This window comes from Melospiza georgiana, chromosome 9, assembly GCF_028018845.1.
Source record: "Melospiza georgiana isolate bMelGeo1 chromosome 9, bMelGeo1.pri, whole genome shotgun sequence".
Classification (NCBI taxonomy): Eukaryota; Metazoa; Chordata; class Aves; order Passeriformes; family Passerellidae; genus Melospiza; species Melospiza georgiana.
This window is the reverse complement of record NC_080438.1, coordinates 22,953,156-22,980,380: the sequence shown is the minus strand read 5'-3', so window position 1 is coordinate 22,980,380 and position 27,225 is coordinate 22,953,156. Positions and strand designations below refer to the sequence as shown.

General features: G+C 57.2%; 1 protein-coding gene across 1 annotated transcript in view; it reads left to right on the top strand.

The window, feature by feature from the left end:
* Positions 1 to 27,225, top strand: part of PIK3R3 (phosphoinositide-3-kinase regulatory subunit 3) — a 77,357-nt gene that overhangs the window by 7,501 nt on the left and 42,631 nt on the right. The window contains exons 4-6 of the mRNA XM_058029784.1: positions 5,835 to 5,966; positions 8,752 to 8,953; positions 9,412 to 9,497. Of these exons, the coding sequence (XP_057885767.1) occupies positions 5,835 to 5,966; positions 8,752 to 8,953; positions 9,412 to 9,497 (420 nt within the window). The remainder of the gene's footprint in view (positions 1 to 5,834; positions 5,967 to 8,751; positions 8,954 to 9,411; positions 9,498 to 27,225) is intronic.

The window sequence follows — 27,225 nt, the reverse complement described above, 5'->3', positions numbered from 1 at the left end:
CCCTGAGCTGATCATCAGCCAGGTTTGGGATGCAGGTTTCCCATCCTCATGGGAGCATTGGACAGAGTGGCTCCTCATGGCTCTACAGTCTGAGCTGAGCCTGTCCCCATGCTGGCCCTGGTGACACTTTGCAGGTCAGTGGCATCTGACTGCTGTCCAGAGCCTGTGCACCAAAATTGGTATTTCCATCATGGATGCTGCAAGAACAATTAAGAGAGGGGAGGGGGGCATGCAGCATCACTGAACATGAGAATCAGAGTCACATGGTGGCACCAAAAAGGGACTTAAAGAAAAGCTGCAGACTCACAGGGGGCTGGGGGGAGCTCAGCAAAGGCTGGGAGGTGATGAGCCAGCCAGGAGCCCTGCTGCAGTGTCAGGGAAAAAGAGTATGGGCTGAAAAAGAGGAATAAAGCAGAGTTTCACCCTGCTGCCACCAGCAGTCCCTGCAGTACCTGGGTGGGAGCTGCTTCATGCCCTGGGGTATTTCTGTGGTGTGGGGCCTCACACTGACCCCAAGAGTTTCCAGCTGCCATCAGTCCTGCTGTCCCCTGTGTCCCTGGGCTGCTGTCCCCAGCTCAGGGGCTGTTTGGGGTACGGGGAAGGGGCAAATCACCCACTAACTCCACAGTGCTCGGGGACATGAGGTGTATGAGCCCCTTCAGTGCCCAGACCTGATGTCTTCTCCCCCCAGGCTTGCTCCAGGTTCTGTCCACACCTGGGATGTGGCAGGGAGCCTTCTCACTGCTGCTGCTGGACACTTGGGACGTTCTCTGGGTGGTAGCAGCAGAGCTGTGGGTGGGCTGGTGGGTGCTGGAGCCCTTCAGACCTGAGGGACCCAAGCTGGGGGAGGTTTGGCTGGGGAATGGCTGCAAAGTCCTGTGTGAATGTCCGGGCAGTGCTTTGCCACCCCTTACAGGGAAGCTCTGTGTCCTTACGCCTCCTCCCTGGCGGGGTCGGTGCACAGAGAGCTCACCCCGGGGGTCCGTGGGTGCTCCCTACGGCTCCGGTGGGACCGAGCCCTCCCGGGATGGCTGCGAAGCACCGAACCCAGCACCGAGCCCTCCCCCGCGCTTTGGATAACCGCGCTCTGCTCGGGGCTCTGGCGCGCAGCTGCAGACGCTGTAAACACACACGGAGACCCTTCCCCAGATACAAGCGCAGCAATGGGAAGCGGCTCCGCTGTTGTCAGGGCCGGCAGCAGCGGCGGGGCTGCCGGGGAAGGCGGCGGCAGAGCGCGGCCGATTGGAGCCGGTGTCTCCGGGCGTGCCGGGCGCGCTGCCGGCCCTGCGCGCTCCCTGCGCTCTGCCTGGAGACACGCTCACGTGCCCGGGAATTAGGTCAGCTCTCGGTGGGGATTAGCGACACACCGTGGGTCCCGGGGCTGCGCCGGGGCTGCCAGGAGCTGCTGCTAGGCAGAAAGGGTCGGGGAGCGAGGAGCGGCTCGGGGGGCTCACGCCGCTGCCCCTGTCACCACGGCGTGGATGCGCAGGGAGGGAGCGCATCCCCAACTTCATCCCCGGGATGCCACAGGGCATCGGAGGCCCCCAAGGGCTCTGGTTTCCCCTGGGCAAGCTCATTCCACCAGGATGACTTTCCTCCCGAGCGTGAGGCGCCCCGGTGCCTGCGGCACTGCTTTTTATTTATACCTGCAGTGGAAATAAACCCCGTGTCGTCAGAGCCTGGCGAGAGGCATGAGCTCATCTCTTATATTTGGTGGTGATGAAAGAAGGGTAAATAAACGGCAGCAGCAGAGACATCCCTGCCAGACCCATCAGGGAGAACTGGGGGTGAGTTTTTGCCATCCCCTCCCATAGCAGCTGGGAAAACTGAGGAAGGGGATTGCCTTAGGGAAGGTGAGGTGGGGGAAGGCAGGCTCAGCGGGCACCCTCAAACGGGATCCCAGCACCCCCACCCTGGCTGAGTGCAAGCCAAGGGTACGGTGGGGTGAAGCCCAGCTGGGAGAGTGTTTGGAGCTGGCAGGAGCTCCTGTGCATGGGCAGGGGGTGTCCTGGCAGCTGCCAAGTCCCAGCACAAGGTACCAGCAGGCTGGCTGGGAGATGCTACAATGATGCTGAGTCAAAGCTGGGAAATATTCCCTGATTTGGTGCACAGTTTCCCAGTAAACCCTCACTGTGGGATGCCCAGGAGCTCGAGTGCCTGCTCAGCATCCGTGCGGATGGGAACGTACAGCCCCCACAACTGGACAGCAAGGACATCTCTCTAGCACCCAGGGACAGCTAAAACTAAAAGGTCTGCAAGGGGTAGGGAAACTCCCAGGTCGGTATTTCGGTCAGCCCCAGGGTGGTTTGGGTGCCCCTCTGTCACAGGGACCACACACCTGAGAGCATCTCACTGCAGCAGCGCTCGGTGGCCAAGGCCCAGCTCAGCCTGCTGGAGTCTCTCCCATCCAGGGAGGGGGGCCCTGGGTGCTGGGCAGGGCAGGCACCCTGTCACCCACGAGCTGCTCGGGGCTCTGGGCTCTGGGAGCAGCGTCACCTGTGGCCACATGCAGGGGACAGCTGGTTACCAGGACTTGCTCAAGCCTCTCCTTCAGAACAACCCCCACCTCTCCCACAGCCCTGTGGCCAAACATCCTCCTTGTTTACCGAAACTCAGCCTTACTCACGCCTCCCCGGCCGGCTGCAGCTGCGGGAGAGCTCCTGGATTTCCTGCCCAGCCTGACTCAGCCCACAGCTCCTGCACCTTTCTGCCTCCGCTGGGATGTGGGGTCTGGAATGCCACTAGGAGGAGGCTGGAAGTCCTTCCCCCTGGGCCAGTGGTCATCCCACAGTCCCTGTCCCCAGTCCAAAATTTATTCCTGCTTTTCACCCCTCCATGGGCAAGGCATGCTGGCCGCTGGTCCCCAGATGCTTGCTCTGCCAGCAGGCCAGCAAGCAGGTTGTGTGTTGGAGGGGGTTGGTGTGGGGTCGAGGTTGGGGTTTTGGGGTGTTTTCCTTCTATTTATGGCAGGCAGATGGAATCCCTCCGTCATTCCTCCATCATTCCCCCGGGGGAAAGGATGGGAACATCTGGAGAGCAGCAGGAGAGCATTGACTCATCCTGCAGCTTCATTAACTTCTTATAGCTGGTTATCATTTCCCTCAGATAAGAAGAGAGCAGCATCCGTGGGGTCAGGCCGGTGGTAATTGTCTGGGAAGGCTGCGGGGTTAACCCTTCCCCCGCTGCCGGCTGAGCCTCCCCGAGCTGCCGGGACGGCTGGGGGACAGCTCGGAGCATCCCCGTTGTGCTCTCAGCCTGATGGGGAGCCCAGCTCAGCAGGGCAGCCTCTGGGGCAGGAGGAGAACTCCTCCTGGGGCAGGAGGATGCCACTGCATTTCCAGGAGGACGGGGACAGCAGGCTAATGGCTACTTCTAGTGCAGTGCCACGGAGAACGGTGCTGTCAGCAATCAGTCTCTGTCAGCGCCGTGTGAACCCCCCTGCTCTCCCCATCGCGCCTCTCTCCGGGTGTAAAGATGTTTTTTGAATCTCGCTTTGAAACCGGCTGAGCCTTCCCTTTGAACACCCCCCCAGGCTCATGCCTAACGAGGCAAACAAGCTAATTAGGCCACGGTGGAGCCCGGGGCTGATCGCCTGGGGCCAGCGCCCGGCAGGGCCCCTTTCCTGCGCAGGAACAGCTTGTGGCTGCTCTCCTCAATCCGTGCCAGCATCCTTAAGGCGAGTGACAGGTCCGTGCAGAAACCCTCGTGGCAGGTGGGCTTTGGGGTTTGCTCGGTGCATTCCAGTGATGGGAAAAGCTCTCTGCAGTGCAATGAGACCCTGGGACCCCCAGCAGCATCCCTGGGTTTTAGCCATGCACTGTGAGTGTTCAGCCAAAACCAGGTGTTGGAGCATCTTGTGGGATCCATGACCCCACTCTCCTCCACCTGCCCGGCTCGAGACAACCCGCCAGCTCACAGCTCCAGGGGAACTGCTACCTAACATGGGGACCTGGCTGTCATGCCCTCACAAACCTGGCAGAAATAACCCTTCTGGCCAGCCAAGGAGGGCCAGAATTGTGGCTGGGAGATGGAATCATGAACACGGACCAGAATGGGGCCAGGGTGCAGCTGGCACAGCCCTGCCCACCTCGAGGATGCCAAGGGGAGATGCTGTGACTTCCTGGGGTGCCAGAAGGGCAGCACCCCGTTTGCCCTGGCTGACATTTGGCCACGCTGGATGGCTCATGGTGGCATCTGTCCCGGCTGTCCCCAGGCTGCCCCGGGACACAGCTCCCAGCTGCTGACAGTGAGGTAGCGTCTCCAATGGCTGGGTTAAAGGCTCCCCTTCGGGCATTGGCCAATCTGTTTGCTCTCCGTCTGGGAGCCAAATGGAAGGCCCTGGCCATAAGGGACCCACTGCAGCTTGGTGTTCCCACGCAGGCAGGCAGGCTCCCAGGCTGCCTGCTGCACAGCAGGGACACTCCAGCCAGAGGAGATCAAGGTCAAGGTGCTCAAAAACAGCTTTTCCCAGCTGCTCCCCATCCCAGCCCTGCTGAATGTGTGCCTCTAAAGCCTTGTCCTAGGAAAGAGGGTTGCTCCCCTCTTTTGGGTTTATTGCCCCAGAAGGAAGCACAGCTTGAGTGGTTGGAGGCTCACAACATTTTCTGCTGGAAGATGCTGGGCTGGGAGGTGGAGCATCTTCCAAAATGGCTCCAATTTCAGTGAAGGTGCATTGAGGGGGTAAAGATCCAGTGAGCAGAGTGAAGGGGGCTCAGAACCTGCTCTGAGCAAGCCCACACTCTTCTCTGTCATTCCTGGCCATTTGGGGCCTGACACAGCATCTTTAAGAACATTACAAATTTCATTTTCTTTTTTTTTTTAATTAAACATTTCAGACCATCTCAAATATGTTCATTTTTTAAATTATTCCCATCCTCCTGTACCCCTCACCCTCCAAATTCTCCAAGAAGAAGAATTTCAAAACATTGCATTTGGGTCCAGCTTGAACCAAAGCCAGATTTTGAAACCTTCAGATCTTTGCAAAAGGCACCATCACCCTCCAGACAGCCACCACCCAGCCCAGCCAGGATGGGAGACCTCCAAGACAAACACATGAGGCAATACCAAAGGATGCTGAAAGGCTTCTTCCCCCTGGACCAGGGTGAAGCAATGTATGTCCCTGTGCTGGCCTGGCTTGGGGCTCAGACAGACACATCCCACCCCCTGACTCCTGACAGGCCATGGGACATTTCTGCTCCCAGCACTGTCCCTGTCCTGATCCCAGGAGCCCTGAGCCCCTGAGCCCAGGCTGTGTGGCCTCCTGTGCTTTCCCCATTCCTGGAGCATCCTTCACCACCTCCCCAGGGCAGCACCTTTCAGGCCTGGGAGAAGCGATGCCAATTGGGGCACATTCACACCATTTTGGGATTACTGGGGTCACAGGGGCCTTTAGCAATTTGAATTGTCTGGGAACCATAACCCCATTCCATGGATGCCTTCTCCAAGCAGGTCCTGCTGGGCTGGGGTTGGCACATGGCACCTGGCCCTGAAAACTGGAAGGTTCCTGGGGCAGTTGCTCAGTTCTTCCCATGGGTCCTATCCTGCAGTGGGACCCCAGTGGGATGGTGAGGCTCCCTGTCCCATGCACAGTTTACTCAGAGCAGAGATGCCTCCTCGTGCTCTCCTTGGGCACGTGGAACTCGGGGTCAGTGGAAATTGGGACAGGAATATTTGCTGGGTGAGTGGTGGCAGTAAAATCACGCACTGCACCACTGGGGAGAGGGGGGCATGGGCACAGAAATCAGCCCCCATGTCTGCACAGGGATGAAGAGCTCAGAGTTCTGTGCCAGGGGGAAGAACCATGGGCTCAGGGCTCCCTGTGTCTCTCTCCCCAGATGCCTCAGCTGTGGACATGGACCTGTATGAGGCCCAGACACTGGCAGATGCCCTCAAGTGGTACCTCCAGGAGCTCCCCACACCCCTCATCCCTCCAGCTCTCTACAGTGACCTGGTCCACATGGCTCAAGGTAAGCACACACGGGCTGCCCCCACACCTGGGACCTCTGTGGGGCTGGAGAAACTTTGGGAAGCCTCTAAAAAGGCTTCCCAGCATCTCCAGGGTGGCTCTGACCCCATCCCCTGCCCAGTGCTGTACTAAAGGCAGATTTTACAAAGGGCCATTGGGAACATCACGTGTGCTGGAGCAGCACAGCATCATTTGGGAGATGCTCTAGGAAAGAAGGGACATCCAGGGGGCTGCTCTGCCCCCACCCCAGCGTGGTCTTCTCCCTCTGCAGTGCCTGGAGGAGGAGGTGCTGCCTGCCAGGACGGGCAGCTGCCAAGGCTGGGTGATGCTGGCCCCAGAAGAAAGAGTTATTATAATATTTTGGCTCTGCTGCCTGGGAATTTTTTCCTGTAATCTCATTAACTCCTGGCTTTATATGGGCACAAAAACTTCTCAGCTTTTTCAACTTAGTGCCATTAGGAAGTGCCTTTAGATCCCTGCAAGGTTTTGAGGCTCTGTGCAACTGTAGGAGACCATCAAGGTTTTGGTTTTATTTGATTTCTTTTCAAATAAACAGAGCAGGGCTCATACCCAGGTCAGCAGAGCCCATGGCCCATCCCAACAGTGAGGCCAGACCAAAACCCATCTCAAGTGAGTCCCCACAGAGCCACTCACCCCCTCCCAGCCTGAGGGCCCGTGGGCATCACCAGGCACACAGGAAACCCTTGCCCACTGTGTTCAACAGGACCTGAACCTCTTAATGCTCATGAAACCAGGATTTCTTCCCCTTCCACAGCAGCCCTCATCTCACTGCCAGTTGCTGCAGTACCCTCCATGCCTGAGCATCACCTCCCCATCCTAAGCCAGATTAGTGCTTGGGCAGATCATATTCCTGGCTGCCTTAAGAGGCACTAAATATCACCAGTACCCAGACCAGTGTGGCCTTTCCTACCATATCCTGATGGGAAAAGGCCATGGGCTCTTTGTGGCCTCCATCGAGGCAGAAGGGACGCAGGGAGAAGGTGAGGGATAACTCCCACCCCATCCTCCCTGCCCTGTGCTGAGACACAGAGCCAGAAGAAATACCCCTGGGGCTGGTGGCACAGAGAAGCTGCCTTCCCCTCACCCGTCAGAGGAGAAATCAAAGGCTGCCTCCCTTCCAAGGATAAAAACGCAATTAGGAAGCAATTAGCTGGGTTGCCTCGTTAAGCAACTTCAAAGGGAAGCGCCTTTCCCTGCAGCCTGTGCTGCAGCGGGCTCTGCTCCTGGCACAACAGGGGCAGGAGGAGGAGGGGGCAGCACGGTGCAGAAACCAATGGGAAGAGGATTTCTCTGGGGCTTAAAAGAAAAAATTAAAATGTAAGTCTTTGAGGAGACGATGCTGGGTTCTGGCAGCCTACCCTGCAAGGCTCCTCTGCCCTGCTTGAGGCTGAGAGCTGGGAGAGCATCAAGATGACCACCTTCAAAAGGAAGGGAAAAACATCCTCAAATTCCCCCTTTGGCCGTGAGACTTCTCCTGCAGGATCCTCTAGGTGCAAAAAGGTGCAAAAAAAGCAGAATTACGGCAGGGAAGGCCCTGGAGCGAAGCTAAACATCCCTCAGGAGCAGCTTGTTGGATACAAGGACTCACCAAGACCCCATCACAAACACGGCTGGGGTGCAGACCCGCTTTGGAGGGGATCCCAGACCCCTGGCCCTCCAGCTCTGGTGCACCCTGGCTCCAAGGATGGATGTCAGGAGCTGGCTGCACACTGGCCAAGCCTCAGTCCTGGTGCAAAGAGCCACGGCGAGCTGAGTCAGCCCCCGGCCAGGCCGGGCTTTGAAGGCAGCTGGGAGCAGCCCAGCCCTGGGGACCTCCCTGTCTCCAGCAGATAAAAGGGCTGGGACAAGGCAGGGATGGAGGATGGCTGGACAGTGGCTGTTTCCTGTGCCTGGGGCAGCATCGCAGTCCCAGGGCGCTGAGCTCACAGCTCACAAGACCAGGGAGCCCCGGCCAAATCTGCCAGAGGGCACTGGGGACATGGTGGGGGCTGTGGGCTGTGGGCTGCTCAGGGCACCCGTGACAGTGGTTTTGGCAGCAAGTGGTTTTGGTTTTTGTTCTGTGATGTGCAATGCCATTGTCTGATTTTATCCATGTGGGCAATTCCACTATCATTGGAAGCAGCTGCACCCCTGTCAGCTCTCCCTGTGCTGTGTTTCATGGGGAGTGAGACCATGATGCAGAGGGCTGCAGGAGCCTCACTGCAGCCCCACCTGCAGCCCAAGTGCACATTATTTTTAATTCCTAAAACCCCTTTTCCTTCCCAGCTCACTGTTTGTGCAGTGGAGGGCTGAGCCTTTAAATTCAGCAGATCTTCAAGCTGGTGCCCTTTTTCCCACCTCTGCCTTTACTATGGCTTTGCTCTGCACCATGGAATGTTCTCCATTTGAGCAGCACTGAGGGATTTTGAGGTGCAGCCCTCTGAGCTCCCTCCCTGGATGTGCTGACAGGGGGAATGTGCACCTGACAGCCTGATCTGGGGTGGTGTGACTGGGTAAACATGGCAGACAAACCCCAAAAAGAAGTGGCCAAGACCCCGAAGAAATAATCTCTGCAGACCCTGGGATATCCACATGGCCTGTCTGGGAAGGGATGGGGCTGTAAAAAAATAGTGTTGGGAGAGGTTGAGGTCAGGTTTTTTTGGGTCTCTAGGAGGAGCAGAGAACTACCACAGCTCATGCCCTGTGTGCTGGTAGGTGCTGAGCTCCCATGAGCGGCACGGGGATGCCCCTAACCTCCCAACTAACCATTTGTTTTCCTGCTACAGAGACCCCAGGCCTGGAGGAGTGTGGCCAGCGAGCCAGAGCCCTGCTGGCCCCCCCAGCCCTGCCCCAGCCCCAGGCACTGCTCCTGCGCCAGCTCGCCCGCCACTTCTGCCACCTGTGCCAGGGCGGCCACCGCAGCCGCCTCTCGCCCCGGCTCCTCGGGGAGCTCTTTGGGGAGCTGCTGCTGCGCCCTGGGGCCGCCAGGTGAGGTGCCCTGCCATGCACGGGACTGGGAGGGTGACAGGAGGGTGCCCATGGACAGGCTGCTCCCAGCCAAGCTGGTTCTGCTGTATGACAGCCCACCAGTGCCCCAGGCACGGCGTTCTCCGAAGGGGGAGGCCAGATGTGGAAGCTGCCGTTCCAGCTGTGGTGCTCAGACATCACACCCGTTCCCAAAGTGAGCAGGCACGATGCATACACTGGGATTCACAGCATTGCCTGGGTCCCACATCAATGCCTCAGTCCTACAGCAATGCCTCAGTCCCACAGCATTGCCTTAGTCTCACAGCATTGCCTCAGTCCCACAGCATTGCCTTGGTCCCACAGCAATGCCTCAGTCCCACAGCAGACCACTGGGGTAGCTGCTTGCTGTTCCAGGGAGCTGGGGGCCTCCAGGGAGGTGGAACTGCTGGTTCCTCACACCCCTCTCCTTTTCCTCTCAGCACCGAGGCAGGCCCTGAGCTCCGTGCAAGGATCCTCGAGTCCTTCATCATGGCCAGCGAGGTGGCAGAGCTGCCAGCAGCTCCTGGTAAGAGACATCTGGCTGGTGGTGGAGGGGGGACAGCGGGGTTGGCATTCAAAGCAGTGACAGCAGCAAGCCACGGGGCAGTTTCAGTGATGAGGAGGTGCTTCTGTCCCTGTGGCAGTGCCCAGGCCGTGCTGGCTTCCTGCCCCGTTTCCCTCTCTCCTTTCTCCTCACAGACACTGATCTGGGGCCATTTCTTGCAGCCCCTCAGAAGGTTTGCAGATGTTTTCTGGCTTCGTGTCTCTGTCATTGCTCTCTGATCCCTGGGTTTGTGATGCAAACAACTTCTGGTCCCCCACCTTGTGGGCTCGGTATGAGCTGGGGGCTCTTGGTGGGGGGCTCATGTGCAGCGTGTTTCAGGGAGCAGGGATCTGGGTATAATCTGGGAGGAAAAAAAATAGCAGCATGACCATAAAATGGCAGGATGGTACTTGCTACAGGATGCAATCAGGGTTTATGATTTTTGACTCACATTTAGTCCCCATGTGTGCAGAATCACTCTGCATCCACTGCTGCTCCCCCACAGGGCATCTCCAGGGTGGGGATGAGGACAGGCACTTGCCCCCACCTCTCCATGCATGGGCAGCAGTCAGGAGAGTGGCTTTTTCTGCAGATGTTAGTGATCCTCACCCCCAGGGCTGCATCCTGCCCCTTTCATTGCCAACACCAGTGTTTGTCTCCAGCACCTCCTCACTCTTTTGCTCTGCTGCCGCCTTCTCTTGCTGTGTCATTCTTGCTGGGTGGCAGCTGTGATCCCATCACTGTCCAAAATTAAAGCCTATGCTCCCTGTGCCCTCTGCAGCACCCCAAGGATGGGGGCAACTGGTCCATCCAAGTAGGGATGTACATGGGAGGGAGCACAAACCTCAGACCTGGAGGACCACAGAGACCCATTCTTGTGGGATCCCATCTCCAGGCTGTCACTGAGACCCATCTCTTCCCCCACACTGAGTGCCTGGATGCCTGAGAGGCACAATTGCTTCCAGCCCTCCTGCTTGGAGATATGTTGGCACTGGCCTCAGTGAATCCTGTTGGTTTGTGATGTCTCTGGGTCCTTGTCACCCCCCTGCCTCCCTGGGGGATGGCCAGGCCAGGCTGGATTACGACTCTTAATATTCCTCATAAATCAGCCCTTTCAGACCTGTCATCTCATTTATTGCTCTCCCCCAAGCTCACACCCATGAGTTTGTCAGGATGCATCTGTCTCTTCCACCTGCTGATCCAGCTGATGGGCAGCTGCAGCCCAGCAGTCCCTGGGGTCACTGCTGCCGTCCCCAGACTTTGTAATGTCATCTGTGTCACCACCCCAAACTGAAGAGAGGGGTTGAGCAGGATCTTGAGGTCCTCATCACCTTTCTGAGTCAAAATCTCCCCTGTGGCCATCCCACAAGTGTGGGGCAGGACACAGGACACCTGGACTCACTGTGGGACTTCAGGCAAGTCCTGCCACCCCCCCTCTCTTTGTACCTAAAAGCGAGGATATTATTACTTGGCTGTCATCACATTAGGATGTTGGGAAGCTTAATTAAATGCCTGCAAAGCGATTTTGAGAGCTGTGGATGAAAGGGGCTATATATAAAGTGCAAAGAATTATTATTAGCGGTGCGGTCCAGGTCCTGCTCCTGCTGCCATCAGCCTGGCCCCGCTCCCCTGCATCCCGGCACCGGGATTATTTCTGTGTGTGTGTGGAGTTGTGGTTTTATAATTATACATGTAAAATAGCTATAAATACCCTGCAATAACACGGGTGTGTGTGCCTAGCACAGGAATAGGAGTCGGTAGCTGACATAAGGAAACCGTGGTGTGACCTCATTCTGACTCATGTAAATATACCTCATGTGAGGGGGCAGCTGGGGGGCTTGGGGCTGCTGGGGGCTGCAGGGACAGTGGCCTCCTTGGCATGGAGAGGTCTGGGGAGAGATCTGAAGCTCTCTGCTGATTCCAGAGAGGCTCCTGCAGGGCCAGGATCCTTCCTCTCCCATGTGTCCTGGGACTGATGGGGGAGCTTTTGAGTCTTGGATGTTAAAATCTTAAAGAATAAAAATATGAATTATGGAATTTGGTTCCTGGAGGGGCTTCTCTGGGTGAACTTGCTGTTGTTGGGTTTGCAGCATCTGTTCTTCCAGGCGCTGCTCCTGGGGGTCTCTTTAGCTGCCCGTTTTATGAGCTGCAAAGGAGAAAATGGGTTTGTGATGGCTCCTGAAAGCTATTCCTAGGATGCAGCGCTGGGGTCATGCTGGAGGCACTGGTTTGCATAGGGCCCTGCTCTGGTTTGCATAGGGCAAAGCCACAGATCCGTAGGGAAGCTGCCACAGAGCCTGGGGACAAGTGACTGGCACCTCGCTGTGCCCTCCAGTGAGTCCCCAGCACTGGGCAGACACCCCAGGGGGACATTTCTCAGCCCCATGGGGACCCAGGACAGCATAGAGAGCTCACAGCAGGATCCCAGTGTCTGGGAATGACTGTTTCCCGAGCAGGGTGAGGGGGCAGGGGAAGGCAAAGGGAAGGAGTGATGCAAATACCAGCTCAGCTGAAGGAAGATGACTTCATCTCCTTTTCCTCTCCTGGTGCTATTTATAGTCACTTTAATTTACTCCCCTTTGCTTTATTATCTCTCCAACAAGCCGTTAGCCCTCAGACAGCAGGATGCCTTTACTCACCATGCAGCCAAAAGTTCTGAAAAAAAAACCTCAACCCACCACCAAAAAAACCCGAAAGCGGGGGCAGGAGGCAGAGCAAGGCAGCAGAGCACTTGGGCAGGAGCATCACTGTCCTGTGACGTAGCTTTCTGGAAAAAAACAGAGGACTTTTGGCTCCTTTTGGAGAAAGGAGTAACAAGTGGGCAAGGAAGATGTCCCCTACCTCCTTCAGAGCAGTGGCTGGAGGGGTCAGGACCCGTGGTGCTCGGTCCTCACCCGACCTGGGCCACTGTTTTGCTGGACCCTGCTGAGGCAGACACCCCCTGCTTTCCCCCAGGAGCCCCAGCCCTGCCCTGCTTCACGTGGGGCAGTGGTATCATGCCAGGATATGGGGACCAGCACCACCCAAGTGCCTTGAAAACATCTTCCCCTTGGCAGCCCTGAGCCATGGGGAAACTGAGGAATAGCCTCTCCATGGAATCACCCTTCCAGTGGCTTCAAAATCCAGTCCCTGGGAAGGCTGGTGCCCAGGTGCCCAGCCCCAGCTCTGTGGCACCCCATCCCCAGTGCTCAGCAGGGGTGCAGGGGTGGCAGTGGTGGGTGACAATCCCGTGAACATCCTATGATGTGACACTCTGGGCACTTCCCAGCGCAAGCCCCAGCAGGCACCTCTGGGACAGCATCAATGCTGAGCAGGACGGCCGTGTTAAGCCAAATTAGAAGGATCTGGCTTTGAAGTTTTTAATTAACTTTCTCCCTGTTTGCTTTCTTCTGGATCCAAGGGAAAAGCCCAGCCTCCCTGCTCTCCCCAGCTGATGTGGCACGGGGGAGGTTGCAGACTTAGATGTGCAGGGGGTCAGGAGGGAGCAGGAGGCATTGCATGTAATCCAGCACAGAGGGTGCAGCTGGGGGCTGTGTCCCTGCCTCCCCAGGAGCATCCCTGCACAACCATGAGCATCCTCCCACCTGGCTTGGCACATGGGCCACAGGGAACCTCAATTTTTCATTACCCCTTGGTGTTTCATCCCCTCAGATCTGCTGGTGTGGGTTAAAAATAGCCGTGAGAAAACCCAACCAAAACCCTGGGTGGAGAGCAGCATGAAGAAGCCATGGCTGAGTGGTCCCCTGTGCCAAAACACCTCGTTCTGCCTCCCCGAATCTGCAAATAATACAGAGAAAACAAATTAACGCTGGGGAAGGGGAGGAAAAAGAGCCAGAGCCGAGCTAGCAACATGAGGTAGAGAAAGTGGCTAAAAATAACAGATCCCTGAAGGCATGGGGAGGAACATGACGGGGATCCACACTCCTGCCATCCCAAAAGGCAGCCTTGTGCCTTCCCAGCTGCTCCTCATAACGCAGCCCTGCCCGGTGAATCCAGAGAGGGAGAAGCCTCCGGGAAGGGCGGCAGCGGGGAGGTGCAGAGCTGTGCCATGGAGCCAGGAGCGATGCTCCCACCTTCAGCAGAGCAGGGGGGTCCCCCAAGCACTCAGGGTGCCCAGCTGGGAGGGAGCTGCAGCCTGACCCACTTGCAGGCAGCCAGCGGGCAGTGGGATGCTGCTGGGAGACCCCAGGGGTGCTGCCTCCGGGCTAATTTTAGCCTGTGTTCAATTAATCATGGAGCGGGAGGGGATCGCAGCAAGCCCAGCCTTTGCCAGTGCCTCCCCTTTCCACCCCGTGTGCTGCTGCAGGGATTGGAGGAGCAGGGGCCAGGTACTCTCTGATCCTGTGGGTTTGGCTGAGGAACTGAGAGAGACCCTGTGCCACAGTCCTCTTCCTCCAGTCAGCTTTAAGAGGTGGAGCAGCCCTGGGAAGGATGTTATCTCCTCATGCCTCAGTTTCCCCGCTGTGGCTGGCATTGGTGACCTTTGCTGTGGAATTTCTCGGGTTGCCTGTACAGCTCTGAGCAGGCATTTTCCTGGCATGTCAGAGCTCTGGAATGCCTCCCTGGGATGGAGGGCAGTGACCCCCAGCAAAGGATGTCTCAGCCAGCCCAGACCTCTGCTGCATACCCTAAAGGCAACCCCTTTCCTGGGACTCACCAGCTCTGGTGTGTAAAACTGAGGCAGGAACAGGAGACAGGCAGCTTTCCCAGCACAAAGGAGAGAGCCTGGCAATGCTTTTGGGGCATGAGAGCCCTGTGGTCCTGCTCTCCCCACAGCCCAGCTCCACTGGTCCCCATGTCAAAAGCACAGCACGGTCCAGCCCTCCCCCATGACAGAGGGAATGGCTCCTGACGGAAACAGGGCTCGGCTGGGATTGAAACCCTTTTCCTGCCTGCACTGCATGGCCAGAGCTGATAAGGCCTGGATAACCCCCAGCATTGTGTGCTCTGCCGGCCCATGACCCACCAGCGTGAGAGGAAACGCTGCTGCTCGGCCAGCCAGGATCCCGGGGGAGACTGTGTGCTGGTGGTGGGGTGCTGGAGTGCCCTGCTGTCTGGCCAGCCTGCTCTCCCTTTGGCCAGTGTATGAAGTTTTGGGATGGCTCTGTCAGATTGGTGCCAGCCCAGGTTGCTGTGTCAGTGCACAGAGAGCTGACTGGCTCTCAGCTGTATGGTCATGAAAAAAGCTGCCCGCATGAAAAACCTGGGGGTTCAGGGAGATTGTCTGGCACGGGCAGGGTTTGGCCCTTGGGATTTGCAATTCATCCTCTTGGGATGGAGCTTTGAACCTGGGACACCTCTGCCTGTCCCAGAGGGCAGCTCCCAGAGGCCAGGCTGGCTGAGCAGAACCTCACCAACTCAGAGGGAGCCAGCAGCTTTGCTGTCCCACAGTGGTGAGGGCTGGCTCGCTCCCTGTGCCGGCTGCTGGCCGAGCCAGACTGCGGGAATGTGTGTGCCAGTGCACGTGTCCTCCCGGCTCCTGCCCTCAGACACTGTCTGCGCTGGCGTCACCCTTTCTGCCGCAGCCTCTGCCTAAACACCACGGGCAGCTTCACAAAAGAAGATGAGGAGGGTGACAAAGCGCTGGCCACGCCACCAGCCACAGCCAATTGTCCAGCTTGGCACCAAAGCCAGGAGCATCTTCGACTGTGCAGTGGCATTTCCATCCCCTGCTTCCTGCCTGGCAGCACGTCCCCCCTGCTGCCCTTTTGGCCAGGAGATGCCAGAAAAGGGCAATGCTTCCCATGGGGAATTTCATGCTAGAGTAGGGAAGCCGATCCCACTGTGATACCCCCAGCACCCCTGGACCCTGCCTCCCTCGAGAGCAGGCTCTGTTCCAAAGGGGTGGGAGGAGGCAGGCTACCCAGCACAGACACACGAGCAGCTCTGGGGAAAGGCAGGATTTGTGCTTCCAGGAGGGAAAACGAGTCACAGGGGGATGACAGGGCTGTGCCAGCAGCGAGTGCGGGACTGGGGTAAGTGGTGGCTGTCGGCTGCCATCCGGGAGGTCAGGCAGAAATGCTCTTACAGGCCTTGCCTGGCTTTAAAATCTATTAACGTCATTTTGCTGTTGGAGCCGAGAGCCGTACAGGCAGCACAAACGTTCGGGCACGGCTCAGATCAGAGCAGGATTTCAATTACAGTAATCAAAGGTGACACAGATAAGAAACCCCTGGTCTATGGAGCCACGACAGCTGTCCTCTGGCTCCAACCAGCACCCATCCAGAGCAGCTCCATCAAAATCACTGAAGTGGTGCTAGGGTAAAATTGGATTGGAATCCATTTTCATCTTCTGGTGGAAAATGCTTTCCCTGCACTCCTTGGGGAGGAAAACCACCTTCTCAGGGACAGCAAGGGAGGAAGGTGTCAGGCATGGAGGAGGGGACAATGTCCCCGGGAACAGCACTGACGGCTGCTTTTGGATGATGGAGGTAGCAGAAGGAACAGCTAGGATGCTGGAGCATCAAGGCTCTGCCTCCTGCCTTCCCCTCTCCATTTCAGCCTGGCCCCACAGTAACTGTCATGGGTGAGGCAGGGATGTGCTCAGCTCAGTGTCAGGCTCCCTGGAGGGATGGCCATCCCTCTGAGCCCCATCCGTGGCCAGAGCATCCCAGAATGTGCTGCAGGATGGACCCCCAGCCAAAGAAAATCTGGGGAGAAGGTTGGGAGGTTGGAGGAGAAGAGTCCAAGGGGCAGGAGCTGGCACTCTTCTCTCATCCTTGTAAAAGGCAAGGTGATGCACAGGGAAAGCTGCCTCCTGCTCCTGCCTCTGCCACCACTTGCATGTGGTGAATCGTCCCCATTGCTTTTTGTGACTTTTTGCAAATCTTCTGAATGGCAGCAGGGCATCCCTACCTCTGACTCCCTCACCCCTTTGGGTTCCCACTCCAAGGAGTCACTGGTGCCCACTGCCACGGCCTAATGGGACCCTGTTTGCAGCCAAGCCATGGGGGCATCCCTGGGTCCATGCACACAAGGGGTCCTTTCTGCCCCTGCCCCAGCACAGCAGGATCCGGCCAAAAACACAGCACCTCTTTCTGTGCCCCTGGCCGCGCTCCAGCCTGGCCAGGTGTCAACGGCCCGGCCGCAGCGTGTCCCCCCCCACGGCGCTCCGCCGGGAGCAGGAGCCCTCTCCCAAACACTGGAGGTTTGTTCGGGGTGGCGGGGCTGAATGGTGGGTCTGTGTGGCCGGGAATGCCGGGGCGGGGAGGGAATTTGAGCCGCTTGTTTCATCTGTTTACCTGGAAGTGGAAATGGTGGCCAGGCCCAGCTGCCGCAGCGGCGGCACTTTCATGCCAGCGCTAACGGGATGGGGAGTGCCGTGCTGCCCCCGACACCGTGCAGCCTGCAGCATGACAGCCGTGGGGACACAGCAGGGACTTGGCAGGGCTCCCCTCCCTCCATGTGCCTGCACAGTGCTGAGCCCTCCTGCTTGCTGCAGTGGAGAGCCGGAGCCTGGGGAGGGATGTGGGGATAACCCCGAGCCATCACAGGGGTGGGTGATACTGCAGGTCATCCTTTGTCCTGCAGCATCACCATGTCCCAGGGCTCTACAGAGTCCCCCTGCATGTGTCCCCATGCCAGCTGGGTCCCCATCCTGGCTGTGTTCCTCATACTGTTGGCCATCTCCATCCTGGCTGCACCAGGATAGCTCTCTGTACCAGCTGTAGTGTCCCACACTGGCTGTGGACACCTGTACCAGCTCTGTCCCCATGTGGGTTGTCCATCCCTGCACCAGCAGTGTCCCCATGGGAGCCACTTAGCAGCTCTGGGAGAGAGGGGCCACCCATGAAAGCGCCGGGTTTTGTCCTTGCGGGAGGCAGGACTGACAGCCACACACAGGCTGCTGGGGAGAGAAAGGGGATGATAGCATCTTCCAGTCAGAGCCTGGATGCACGGGGATTAATGCAGCTGGCTCGCCTTCCCCAGGATTCAGGTTGCCTTATCTGTGTCTATCTGTTCTTACCCAGGCACTGCTAGAGCTGCTCCGATGTGCACAGCTAATCCCACAGGCTGGCAGATAGGGCAGGGACTGCTGCTTCCACCCACTCCCCGCCCATGCCTGCAGGGCCAGGGGCACAGAGCCGGGCTGTGACCTGTCCTGGCACAGGCCAGCTGATGCTGGGGATAACCAGAGGCACAGGGCAGAGGTGCAGGAGTTTGGTGGTCTCAGTGTGGCAGTTGTATGTGCAGATTTGTGAGGCAGGCTTTGCTTCTGATCCTGATTTTGAGGCCGCATCCCCTCCCGGTTCTCCCAGCAAAGCTGTGTCTGCTCAGTTCATCTCTGTTCATCTTTCAACTCAAAAAAGTTACTGCCCCATGGGACTGTCTCTGGGAACTTGTGGCTGTTCTTTGGTTAAGTAGATTTCTCTGTCTTTTGGATACTTCTGGCATTTGGGGAGGGTTGAAGGTGGTGAAGGGGCTGGGGTACCCACCGAGGCTGGCACCTCACTGAGCAGCCTGGCTCTGTGTCATGCTCAGGAGACAGGCAGCAAGGGCTAGATCATTTCACCTCACACCACACAGATGTGGCTGAAGCATCCCTGGCTCTTCCCAAGTATCTGGAGGACCCATAAGCCCTGACGGCCCAACCCTGGTGCCATCAGGAGGGTGTCTTCCCTCTGGCTCCTGGCACTTCTTTCTCCATTCTGTGTTGGCTCCCCATACCCTGGGGCAGGAGGAACATCCGAGGCTGTGCTTTGGCACCATCCCAAATTTCCGACCTGGCGCACACAGTGCCATGGTAACACTTTATTTTTTCAGCTGCTTCCCTATTTTCTTTGCAATTGGGCGCTCTCACTGGGTGATGGTGACCACAGGGGCCATTTGGGCAGGGTTCAGCATGCTGCTGAGCAAGCAGCTTGTAGTGTCGTGCCTCATGGTGGCCTGTCCTGCCATGTGCCCCACACCTCGCACAGCTCTGACCCTCCCTGGCCACAGCATGGAGGGAAAAACATCACCTGGGCTTGGGGGTGACTGCTCAGCTCTGCACACCCCAAAGTTGCCCTGGGACCTCAAAGCTACCCATTTCCCATGGGCTGTACAGCTCCATGTACCATAGACATGGACTCTGCAGACTAATGGCCCCAAGGTCACCAATGCCACCAGAGTTCTGCATCTGTGGCAAAATGGCACTGAGCATGGTGAAGTGGGTGCCCAGCATGGCTGGCACTGCTCTTGCTTCCACGACAGTCCTTCCTGTGTTCCCAGCCTGTGGCTCCTCCAGAGCATCTTTCCCGTAACCTCCTGACCCTGCTACAGTGGGGTTTAAGGCTATAAGGAAGGTGGCCTGGAGAACGCTTTGTAAAATTCCAGTGGGGAACCACGGGAAAGGAAACTATGCCAGGGGGAGAATGGGGTCAGGAGAGCACAAGCCCCCAGGACCCTTTTTGAACAGGGATTGGAGGACAGTGACAGGAGTTTGGTAATGAAAAAAGCACAAGCAAGAGCTGGCCCTGGCCAAACAGCCTCCCTGGGCAGTTTCAAGAGCAGTCACAACCACTGAGTGGCTGCACATGTCTGAAGGAAGCTCTGCTCTGCAGCTTCTGACAGCTGCTTCTGCAAGACCCTTGAATTGAACATTAGGGGTGCTTCAGAAGGAGAAGCGTGAGTGTTTTGGCGACCAGAACAATTCAAGAGATCCTAGACAAATTCTCAAGCCATCAGTCTTGACAGGAATCTGATTTTTTCAGCAAGAAAGACAAAAGCCTTTGTCCAAGTTGTTCCCACCTAGCTTTTAGTGGGATTAGAACTGCAGTGTCCTGTGCTGGCAGGCATCCCCCAGGCCAAGCACAAGCAGCCCCTGAAATCACTTTGTGCAGGCCTCGGAGTCCATCTCAGCATCCTGGCGCTCGCTGCTGCCATCACTTCCAATTTAGACCTGCTCATGGCAGAGACCGATATAGAAGCACTCTGCAGGATGGCACTTTCCCTCCCCAGGGAGCCAGTGCTGGCACTTTGCTCTTGCTGCTCACCAGCTCCAAGGAAGGCTGAGGAGCTTGAATTACATTTTTCCAAGAAAGGTGGATTTGGTTTGCAGAAATGTAAGGACTGGGGAACAGTTGTTCTGCTCTGTTGAGCCTTTCTGCCATCTGGAACAGCTTTTGGTTTCCTTCTGGATACTTCTTCCATGAGATGGCAGGACAGGGAGAGGGGCAATGGCATCACATCCTTCCCCAGGACCCCCAGGGAGGGGAAGGATGAGGAGATGGAGTCAGGGGACACATGGGTCTGTCCCTGAGTGTCTTCTTCACAGGGGTGGGTGAAAGTCATCCCAGGCAAATGGAGAGCTGATTTAGGGAAGGGCTTGGAACAGACCTCACTGTGGAAGGTTGTGGAAGCCCCCAGTCAGACTATCCATGGCATGTGCCCACTCTGCCCATCCCCTTGGCAGGGTGGTGGCCATGAGATCCTGCAGCCACTGCTTCTCACTCTGCATTTTCCAGCCCAGGGGCAGAGAAAGCCTCATTGTCTCCATCTTCTCTCTTTTCCTCCTGGGGACAAGCATAAAAGCAAAGTCACCACATCAGGGCTAGATTACTCAGGGACTGAAGAGGGAAGAGCATGTCCAGGGCAGTGGGCACTGCTAACCCCAGCCCCCTGGGTGAGGTTTCTAGTGTCTAGTAAGGGGTTGATGCTCCTGCAGCTTTATCCTCAGTAAAGCCATAAAAAATGTCTCCCATTCCTCCAGTTGCCTGTTCCTACAGAAGCTGGGGCAGAACTGGGTCTCTTGGGCATGGTCGTCCCCACAGTTGGAAAACACCCCACAGAGCTCTTCCAGGGGCTGGACACCAGCTCCCATCAGCCCTGCATGGCTCTGAGCCACTCATGTCCATGCCACATATTGGTGTCCTCTGGTCCCTCCCAACTGCTCTGTGCCAAACACTTCCCGTGTGGTGGATTTGATTTGGTGTCTCCGAGGCTGACACTCAGCTCAGGACCACGCTGCCACTGCCCAGGCAGCCTGTGCTGCCCTCAGCATCCAGTGCTTGAAACCACAACCTCATGGTGAGCATCCTCCCTGGAGAGGCTGCTCTCTGCAATTAATCCAGGCATGGTTTATGCTAACGACTCTCCCCACTTTAAATTATAAATGGCCCTTGGCATGTGTGCACACAAACACATGTGTGTGTGCAGAGATCCTTTAAGGCCATCATTAGCTGTAATTAGCAGGATCTGTCACTCATCTTTGGCAGTTAACGATGAGCCCTGAGTCAGAGGAATCCAGCGGCAGATAAAATAAACACGATTTCAAACAGTTTGAAAATAACAAGCCCTCATTAATCAGACAAGCCCCAAAGGGAAGTGCTTGGAAAAGTTGCAGCTTCTTTGCCGTTGCTGAGAGTGGGGCTGGGTGGGCTCTAGGACAGCCCCTGTGCTCCCCAAACCCCCCTCCAGTGGGAATGGGAGGCAGGATATTCTCTCTTGGCTGACTTCATTGAGGACTGAGGTGTCAGAGCCAGTCAGCTTGAGCAAAAACCTGAAAACTGGCAAAACCTACCCAAAAGGGCTCCTGCATGGCCCCTCTGTGGGCGCAGGCAGCTGAGGCACGGCCTGGCCCCGAGGTGCAGGTGGGGATGGTGGTGGTGCAGGGCTCAACTCGGGGCAGAGATGAAGCAGCTCTGGAGCAGCACGTCCCACAGCCATCACTCACCCCAAGAGCTTAAAGGCTGTGTGGAGGGAGCATCCCCAGGATCCAGCAGCACTGAGGAGAGAGGATTTGGGGAAGGGGCTGGTACAAGGGATGTTTCCTAGGGAGCAGGGGGACAAGGGGAGACTTCTAGCTGTCACAGCTGCAGCTAAATAACAGCAAATAGGAGGGGAATGGGACACATGAGGCTGGTTTATATTACAAAGGAGCAGTCCATCATGGGGTATTTAAAATAATCCGCTTAGATGCACAGTAGCAGATTTGGAGCGCTAAGGGAATTGAAGGCGCTGTGGCTTTGCAAGACTGGATCAGATCTAGTTAAGATGCCACTTAGGACAGTACATCCCGATCCTGCCTCACTGCCCCAGGGGACAGGCACACAGCATCTGCAGCCCCTGCAAGGCCAGTCCCACTCTGCCAGGGACACACCCAAGGTGACACTGGCCACATCAGGACGGGTGACAATGTCCTGTGGCAGCTCCCTGGGACTGGCAGCAGGTTTGGGCAGCACAGGACACGGTCTGGACTAGGCACAGGACAGGGGATTCCCATGAGGGGCCAAGCCTTTGGAGTGGTGGAGGTGGTGCTTGGGTTCAGGGGCACCTTGATGCTAAAGCCAGGTGTCTGGTAGAGAGCTGGGACAGGGGATGCTCTGAGAGAGCTGCACCCACACTGCCAGGGGTGGGAACATCCTCTAAGGGTATCCATGTGGCATTTCCTGCTCAGCTGGGGCAGGGGACAGGGACCTAGTGTGGTAGGCTGGGCCCAGGTGCTTCAGGGGAAGAGCTGGGGCTGGGACTGCTCTGCCTCTGCACGGCCTTGCAAACCCCCAGCATGGCCAGTGGATACAGAGGAGGGTGGCTTCTATTGCCACAAGCTAGGGGGTCCTCTGCTGGGGTCTGGGCTCAGTTTGGGGTCTGTGTGGGCAGGAACATGGGCTGTCTGAGCACCCCTGGCATCCTCGCTCTGCTCCTCTGAGCCAGGCTGAAAGCTCAGCTCCAGGGAAGCCAACTTATCCTGAGAGAGGGATTTCATCCCAGAGGCTTCATTACAGGCAGATACTCCCCCAGAAGAGTACCCTTCCAAGGGCAGATGGTTTCCACCTTGGCCAGGCTCAAGGGGTTCAGGCTGCAGTGGCCCTGCAGAGCCAGAGCAGCAGCAGCCAGAAGTGACCCTGTCACCGGGCTGCTCCTCACACTGCCCATCCCTTTGCTCCCAGGGAGGGCAGGGCCCAGGAACATGCCCACAAAATCTGAGGCTGCATGTCAGACCAGGCCACAGGGCTGCCTGCACCTCTTCTTGTCCTCACCCCGTGCCCTCTGTCCCCCTCCGACCCCACTAGAGGGCTGTGCTCAACATGAGGGCTCACTCTGGCAGGTTTAAACACTGTCCCCAGCTCCCCTAAGCATTAATCCAAGGGAGGATTAAGGTTACCAAGCTCCTGGAGCCACCCAGCTCTCACATCTCCCACAGTGGACCCCTCTGTCCTGGCCCCAGAGAGGGCACAGGGCTCTGCTGTCTCCCTGGGACTGGGTGCTGTCCCCCTGAGCCCCCAAGCTCTCCTCCATCAGCAGGCACCTCACTGGGGTTGTGCAGCACCTGCTCACCTCTGCAAATTGGGGACCAGAGATCATCTCTGGGGCTTTGGGGGTTTCCAAGCCTCTGTGACCAGCTTCCCCCTGCTCCCTGCAAGGTCTGGGGTGGGTTTTGGGATGGGCATGAGCTTCTCCCCCCTCTTGTCCCCTGTCCCCCAGGTGCTGTGCTCTGGGTCAGCTCTGGGTTCGTGACAACTAGTTTAAATGCATGGAAAATACCTTAATCCTGGTAAGACCCTGATCCCTGCCTGCTCATGCTTCCCATGAAAGCCCCCCACTTCAGCCATAATCCCCTGGAAGAGGGCATCTGTGCACCCTCCATTTGTGGGAGCAAGGGACTCTCTCCAGGGCACCCACAAACTCCTGGGGGTGGCATGCAGGGTCCTGGCTAGTACTGCCCAGGGAGTCCTGTCACCTACAGGGAACAGCAGGGATACAGATGCTTCTGCCACATGGCCAGTGGCTCCTGCCACCCTCTTGTGCCCCCTTAGGGCCACCAGCTCCAGAAGTTTTCAGAGAGAACCAAGTAAGTGTAAATTATTTTTACATGGTTATGATCATTTTTCATTTCTGTTCTGAGTTGCTGTAACCTCCACAATGACCAGAACTCCCAGCCTCCCAGTCCCTATCCCCTTACAATTCCTGCCCCATCCCATCCAGAGGGCTCCCCAGGGCATGGGATTGGAGGAACCCCTGGTTTAGGGGGAGAAAGAGGCTCTGGTTCTGCCTCCAGTCCCATTTCCCCAGCATCAGGAGCTTCTGCTGCCTTTACCTGCCCTGACCTGTGGCCCCACGAGCTGTAATCCCCCTCCTGCTGCACCCGCAGGATCAGAGGCTGCCAGTGTCCAACCCATCCCAGAGAAAGGAGGGCATTGGGGGTTGGCAATAAATCCTAATGATATCCTGGGGAGAAGGGTAGAACAACAGGTTCTCACCACTCCCTTGCGTGGCAATAGGAAAAGCCTGTGTTTGCAGAATTGCCTGTTGTATTTATCAGAAGCAAGGACAATGCTGGGATAGAGGCTGAGCTGAGCTTTTAACCAGCCAGATTACACTTAGCAGGAGCATTTACCTCTGCCTCTAATCCGCCTGCCACAAAGACTTGCTAACTCCTTCCCGGATTTAGCTGGAAGGCTTCAAATCTTCCTGCAGAGGAGAGAGTTAAGCCCGAGCGGGTGCTGGAGGGCTGCGAGGGTCAGGGTCACAGTTCCTCCTCAGACACATCAGGTTTGGGCCCGACATTTAAGTTCCAGACTCAGTTTTTTTTCTGGCAACAGGCCCTGCAGTCAGGACAGGCAGGGGATGGGAAGGTGCCAGGAGCCATTCAGTCCTTGGGAGCACAAAATCAGAGCCTATGCAGAGAAAAGATTTGGACATTCTTGAGCAAAAATCACCGCTGCTTAAACACAGAGCAGAGGAAAAAGCTCTGGAGGAGTCACCTGGTTGGAACAGTCCCTTTTTTTTAGCTGGATTTCTTGTAAGAACAGAAAATATCTGTAGCCAGTGCTGGGTGGCTGGGGAAGGTTGGGATGGCTGCTGTAGGATATGATCATGCTCCCAACACCAAGTGTCACCTGACACATGGCCAGTGTCCCCTGACTCCCCCATCCCACCCTGGAGCAGCCACATTCTCCACTGCCTGCACAGGGCCAGGCCCATCGACCCTCAGAGCCCAGGACACCTATGGCACCAGCCCTCATGCCACAGAGATCTGTGCCAAGCAGAATCCCTCCCTTGATGGGCATTCCCTCGCAGGGTGCTTTGCATCCATGCCAAGATGGTGAGAGACAAACCCCCTGGTCCTTGGCCCTGCAGCACATCCCTATGGCACTCCCAGCAGTGACCCCAACACTGCTGGGACTGTGGTGCCTCAAAAGGGGATTTTGGTGCAAGGCTTTGGGGCAAGGGGACAGGGATGTGGCACATGCTGATGTCACTGAGCTGGCTGGCACTGGGCAGCACACGGCTCTGTCGGGGACCCACCAGCAAAGATGGTGTGAGTGGGAGAGCAGCCAGGAGAAGGGCTGGAGCTCTGTGCCTGGCTCCACACAGCCTGGGCTGCCCACCCTCGGCCTCGCCACACACCCTGGCACTAAGCCTCGCATGCCAGGGTCACAGCCTGAGCTGGGAACGACGCATGAGCTCAGACAGCAGAGCCAGGGATGAAATCTCCCCCGGCTTCTGGGCAGCCGGCAGTGTCGGAAATTTCCCTCCCAGCACTGCTGCGCGGGAGAGGACAGCGGGTCCCCTCGGCCAGGCCTTGCATGGTGTCCCGCCATCCGGCAGCACCCCTCGGGCCGCAGGCACACAGGGCCAGGATGACACGATGGCAGCCATCCCGCTGCCACCGCCCCGCCAGCGGCTCCCTCACAAAGGCCGGAAGCCGGGCGCAGCCGGGGGGTTTCCCGGCTCGGCCGTGGCCCCAGGTGCCCCAGGGATGATCTGGCTGCCAGCCAGCGGCACCCAGCCCGGCCTGAGTCCCTTGCGGTGCCGCTTATAGGGGGCCTCTGCACAGTCAGGAACTCCCTGCGTTCGTCCAGCTGCCCCAGTGCTGCAGCAGGGGAATCATACAGGGGGCTCCATCCACAGCATCATCCCCTCCTTACACAGAAAGCACCGGCAAGACAAAATCCAGCTCGTGTGTTCCCAAAGGAGGCTCTGGGGTCTGCGGGGCTGAGGGTGCTGTGCCGGGGCAGGGCTGCAGAGCCCCCCCGCTCCCCTCCTCCAGCCTGCTGGGCAAGGGGCCAGCTTGGCTTCCGCAGCCCTTTCTGCAGGCTGGGCTGGTATGTTCACCACAAGCTACGGACGGACGGCCTGGCTGCCGCTTACAGTAAATGTGAGCGAGCTGTTTTGGGCAGTCCCGCAGGCAGCGAACCGGCCGTGTCCTCCCGGCACCGGCGCCTGCCGCAGGCGTCTCCTGTTCCCAGCGCTCCCCTTGGCTTTCCCAGCACTGCCCCGCCGCTGTCACAGCCCGGCACCAGCGCACAGCCACTGTCCCGGGGCTCCCCCGCCTTCCTGGTAACAGTGTCTGGGGGAGGGGAGAAGCATCGCCATCACCCCCATGCTTTGGCTCCAGGTGCACAGGAAAGCTGGTGAGGAAGGATACTGGAACACACAAAATACTGCCCAACCACCCTCTGCTGCTGCTTTCTCCCATCAATGCCTTCTGGCCATCAGTTCCGATCTCCAGCAGAGGGGCTGGGGGATTTTTCTGCTTGCTTGGGACAGTGTGAAGCCTTTGTCCCTGTGGCGGCCAGCAGATGAACCTGAAGCACCATTTTCTTTAGGGCTTAAGTGGGATTTATGGGGAAGATGCCTGCTCCAGCCCTCTTCACAGATGGGTAACTTCAACCACTGGGAAAAGGCAAGATTTGGCTTAACCAACAGAGTTTCCCTGAGCCCTCAGGAGCATATGTTGCATTTCCTTATCCACAAATATTTTCTTCCTACCATCATTTTAAGTGAAAATCACTGAGGGGTGCATGTCACCTGAGACTGTGAGGCTTGGGGCTGCAATAACTGTTCCACACTTTGCTCCACATCTGTACCCCAAGTCCAGAGGAAGGTGAGGTACACACTAGCAAAATTTCATTCTATTGAATGACCAAGAAGCAGAAACAAGCAAGGAACTAAGTCACCCAAGGACAGACCACGTCCCAGGTGCTAAGCCCTGCCACCCCTGACCCACCAGACTGGGGATACTGCCCCAGAGCAGCTTTGCCAGCTCCATGGTGCCTTCTGCATTTGGCCCAACATTTCCCAGCATGGGAAAGGATGCAGAGCAGACACAGGCAAGGGATTTTCCAGGGTGGAATCTTGCTTCTGGTCTGGTTTTTCAGAAGCAGACTGCGAGCTTGTGAATCGGAGGTATTTGTCAAGTCGGTTCCTGCAGTGGAAATGATCAAATAATTGTTCATACACCCGTCTGGCCCAATGGCTCATGCTCACAGAGCAGAAACTGGCTGTCAGGCTGCAGGACTGTGGTTCCCCCGTGATGCTGTGGCATGTTTGTGAGAGGAAGATGCTGAGGCTGCAGGTGCCTTTCCAAGGCAGAGCTCTGCCACGCTCCAGGCACGCTGCCAGCCCGTCGCTCGGCCGGATCCGTGCCGCCTTCTCTTGGAGAGTCTCAGCGAGGGCTGCACTCACAGCGGGCTTTTCCTGTTCCACTTGCCCAACAGAGTGCTTCCAGCATCTTCTCTACCCCTTGTCCTCTCCTTCCTCTTCTCACCAGTTTGCAGTTCTGACAGCTTGTCCTTGGCTCTCCCTGCTTCCCCTGCTCAAGCAGGCATCCAGAACAAGCTGGCTGCTCTGTGAGTGAGGATGGAGGACATGCATTCAGGCTCTCCCAGCAGCAGCCTCTTCCAGCCCCTGAAGTGACAGTGACCTGAACATTTCTATTCAGACCAGCTATTTTTTCAGGCATTTTTAACCTTCTCTTATGTATTTTTCTTTTTCCTTTGGGGTT